Source organism: Athene cunicularia (assembly GCF_003259725.1).
Source record: "Athene cunicularia isolate RWA chromosome 3 unlocalized genomic scaffold, athCun1 chr3_part1, whole genome shotgun sequence".
Taxonomy (NCBI): Eukaryota; Metazoa; Chordata; class Aves; order Strigiformes; family Strigidae; genus Athene; species Athene cunicularia.
Genome location: NW_020799097.1, coordinates 89,241,452 through 89,244,841, shown reverse-complemented (window position 1 = coordinate 89,244,841; position 3,390 = coordinate 89,241,452). Strand labels below are relative to the sequence as shown.

The 3,390-nt window shown below is 41.5% G+C and overlaps 1 protein-coding gene across 1 annotated transcript; it reads right to left on the bottom strand.

Annotated features, from left to right (window-relative positions):
* Window positions 1-832: 832 nt before the first annotated feature.
* On the bottom strand, window positions 833-3,348 carry NANP (N-acetylneuraminic acid phosphatase). Its single transcript, XM_026846103.1, has one exon. It carries the CDS (start codon window positions 3,314-3,316, stop codon window positions 2,597-2,599), a length of 720 nt encoding a protein of 239 aa, XP_026701904.1. The 5' UTR covers window positions 3,317-3,348; the 3' UTR covers window positions 833-2,596.
* Between the last annotated feature and the right edge of the window lie 42 nt (window positions 3,349-3,390).

Below are 3,390 nucleotides of genomic sequence, written 5' to 3'. Positions count from 1 at the left end.
CCTACCTGGACACTGGTAGTCATACCCGGCCTTGTACAGTACTCACAACTGGAAAAAATACACTTGGGTGTGGCCTCTACAGACCACACTATCACCTGAGTGTTAAGTGTTTCTTCATAGATTCATTTAAGAAAACAGCTGGCCACATGCAAAACAAAGAGCATTCTTTTCTAAAACAAGAGACCCTTTATACAAAACAACCAGGTTCATCATCCCACTTCAGACTGACGCAGTGGCAAGAGAATATAAGCTTCAACTTATATTTAAAAATGGCAACCTAGCATATATATATATATATCCTTGCAGCCCAAAGACAGAATTATGAATTATTACTATTTGTTATTTTAAATCTCAGCTGTATTAAAAACCCCATTGTGTCTGAAGTTCTACTACCCTGATGCTGTGCAAAGAATGCAGAGTTATACTGCAGCTCCTTTGGGATGCTGTTGTAAGCAAAGTTGTTGCTTTTCTACCACATATGGTTAAAACAGATGACTTTAAATACATTTTCTTTTCAGGGATCCAGCTAACCTTTTGGATACATTTCTGGTTTTACACAATATTCCTCATAGGTTCAATGATCTTTATTTTTCTCTCAAACGTCAGTTATAAGGAATGTTATTAAATAACGCTTTGCTCATCAGCTAAATCAGTGACCGTTTCCATGCTCTTCCAAATGCAAAATAGAATCTTAGGCCTCTTCAGTAACAAAGGTGTGTCAAGTCAGTTCCACTGGCTCATGTTACATGTGGCAACTTACTATAACACTGTAATTAGATCACAATTAGCACACCTGTTTCCTCAAAGGTACAGGTGGGGCCTGCCTCTGTTCTCTTCATTGATCCTGATGTCTCAGAGGTCTTGGCTAGATAACATGAGGAACTTGGACTGCTTTAATTTTTTTAAGGGACAACTGAATGAATTTTAATGAGCATTTCCTTTTTTTTGTTTGTTTTTCTCCCATCAATGTTGGAGCAACATATTTTGATGCAGCCTAAAAACTCTTTGCCAATGATTTAACTCCCATCAGTAACAGCCACCTCTAAACCGAATCTGCCATCCTATGCAGGACTTTACATTAACTTAACGTCAAGTTAAACAAAGGAACCTTTCTTGTATACAGGATTCCTTCTATACACCCATATCCTGGTAGGTTTCTGTACTTTTTGCTGATCTTTATTGCTGCCCACGTGCCAGACACTATTCTGCCAGTACATCAATATCCCTGTTCTCAAAAGATTTGTCATGGATTTATTCCAAAATACACGATTGTTCACATATGGTCAGATATTCCACCCAATGTATATATAGCAAACAGATTTTGAAAAGCACAGGTCTTCCAACAAGTGTTTATGTTTCCATCTAATATGTGACTACTTTCCCATTTTATAGTAAGAATATAAAGTACAGAAAAAATAAATTATTAAGATAATGATCTGGGAAATAAGAAATCTTAGTGTTTTAGAGAGTCAGCTCCTGCATCTAGTGGAAATAGCACATACGCATTATAAAGTTGTACACAGTGCTATAATGCATATGACATAATTTTCCAATTTCCTCAAGAGAGTCATGAAAGCCATTTACAAACAACTAGCTCATATTTTCTCCAGAGTAAATCACACAAAATACATGTAGAAACTGGAGTAAGGAGGGATAGCATAGCAGTGACATTAAAACGGTCAAAAAAAAAGCACCGATCCTGCAGCAGCATCTGAGTAGTCATAAACCTGAGCAAGACCATGAAGTTTCTCCAAAAAGTCTGATCAAAATTCACGAACAAAATCAGACAGAACAATAATATTAGCTTTGAAAGAGTCTGACAGTACAGTAAGGCCATTGAAAATATCCCTGTTTTATCTATTACATTCCAACAAAAATCACAATCTGAATTACAAGTATATTACGTATCTGCATAAGCACCAAGATAATATAAAGTAAAAAACTTATCCATCAAGTCCTCTGATAAATGGTCCCCTACACAAATGCAAATTTTTAATGCACATTTAAGTACTTTTGGCAAGAGGTACAGATTCTATAAAAGAAGATTCACTGCAAAGTCTGAAAAAAATTATAAAACTTGAAAACAGATCAAAAGGTAGAACATTTTCTAATGGTCTGATACATAATAAATTCTGTCAATAAATTCACTCCAGTTCCCGAGATAAACTGCAGATCAATTGTGGTTTACCAGATTGTACCACACTCTTTCTCACCTTCTTTTACACACTGCAAACAAGGTCTGAACTGAAGTTTCTGCTAAATTTACAAGTCAGCAAAGCATGTGAAAGATCAAAACATTCACATTTTCTTTTGCACTATAAAGAGACTGGCACCTTAGGTCAGAGACAGCTAGACACAGTTTGTCAAAATGATTTCCAGATAGAGGCAGCTATTTTAAATTAACTGCACTTGCATCTTTTAAGGTAATCTAGCTCTTTGTTTCTATCCTCTTTTCACTGACAACTGTGCTCTTACTCAACCACCTGCTGTTTAAGAAAGCACACCATCCATGAGCTCAAAATCCTAGGGTTGAATTTTCTAAAAAAGCTTGAGTCACCTAACATCCCAGCACGTCCCTGACTGTATGCTGGAACCATCAGTGTGTTTCATTGCTATCAGCCGTACGGTCAGTTCCTAACTTAGCATTAATTTTGTGCTCCATCTTCTGTAACACTGCTGGAAGATCCAGAACAGAAGAAATAATATAATGAGGTACTGGGGAGGTGTCTACTGGGGTAGTCATCGCTTTGTTTAACCAGACAGTTGCTTTCAAGCCAGCATTCAGGCCTCCTTGAATATCTGTATCTAGAGAGTCACCAACCATAACACACTCTGTGGGCTGCACCCCCAGGAGATCGCAGCAGTAATGAAATATGGATGGCGCCGGTTTCTCTTCCTTCTGCTCTCCTCCCACGACGATGGCGTCGAAGTAGGGCTGACAGGCGCACGCTTCGATCTTCTCCCGCTGCGTCTGCCTGTCGCCGTTAGTTAGGAGCAGCAGGCGGACCCCTTTCCGCATCTCGGTGAGCATGTCCCGCGTGTCCTGAGACAGAGTGAGGTGCCGGAGGCGAGTCGTTTTCCACAGGAAATAGCACTCGGCGGCCAGGTTGCGGTTCACCTCCCCCCCGATGGTCTCCTGGATCGCCTCCTCCCAGTGGGAAATCCGCAGGTCGGTGATGCACATCTTGGCGGGATCGTGGCACTCCTTGAGCAGCTTGTCCTGGACCTTCTCGCAGATGACACGGGCTTCTTCCTCGCCGCAGTGGTGCTTCGACCGCAGGGCGCTCATCACCTGCAGCAGACAAGGGGCCCCCATCAGTGCGCTACACGCGCCGGGCCGGGCGCCGCGCCCGCTAACGGCCGCCCAGGGGCCTCCGGCTCCCTGCCGGG

Coding starts and splice junctions, on each gene's coding strand:
- NANP (XM_026846103.1), bottom strand. CDS start 3,316: ATGGGGGCCCCTTGTCTGCTGCAGGTGATGAGCGCCCTGCGGTCGAAG.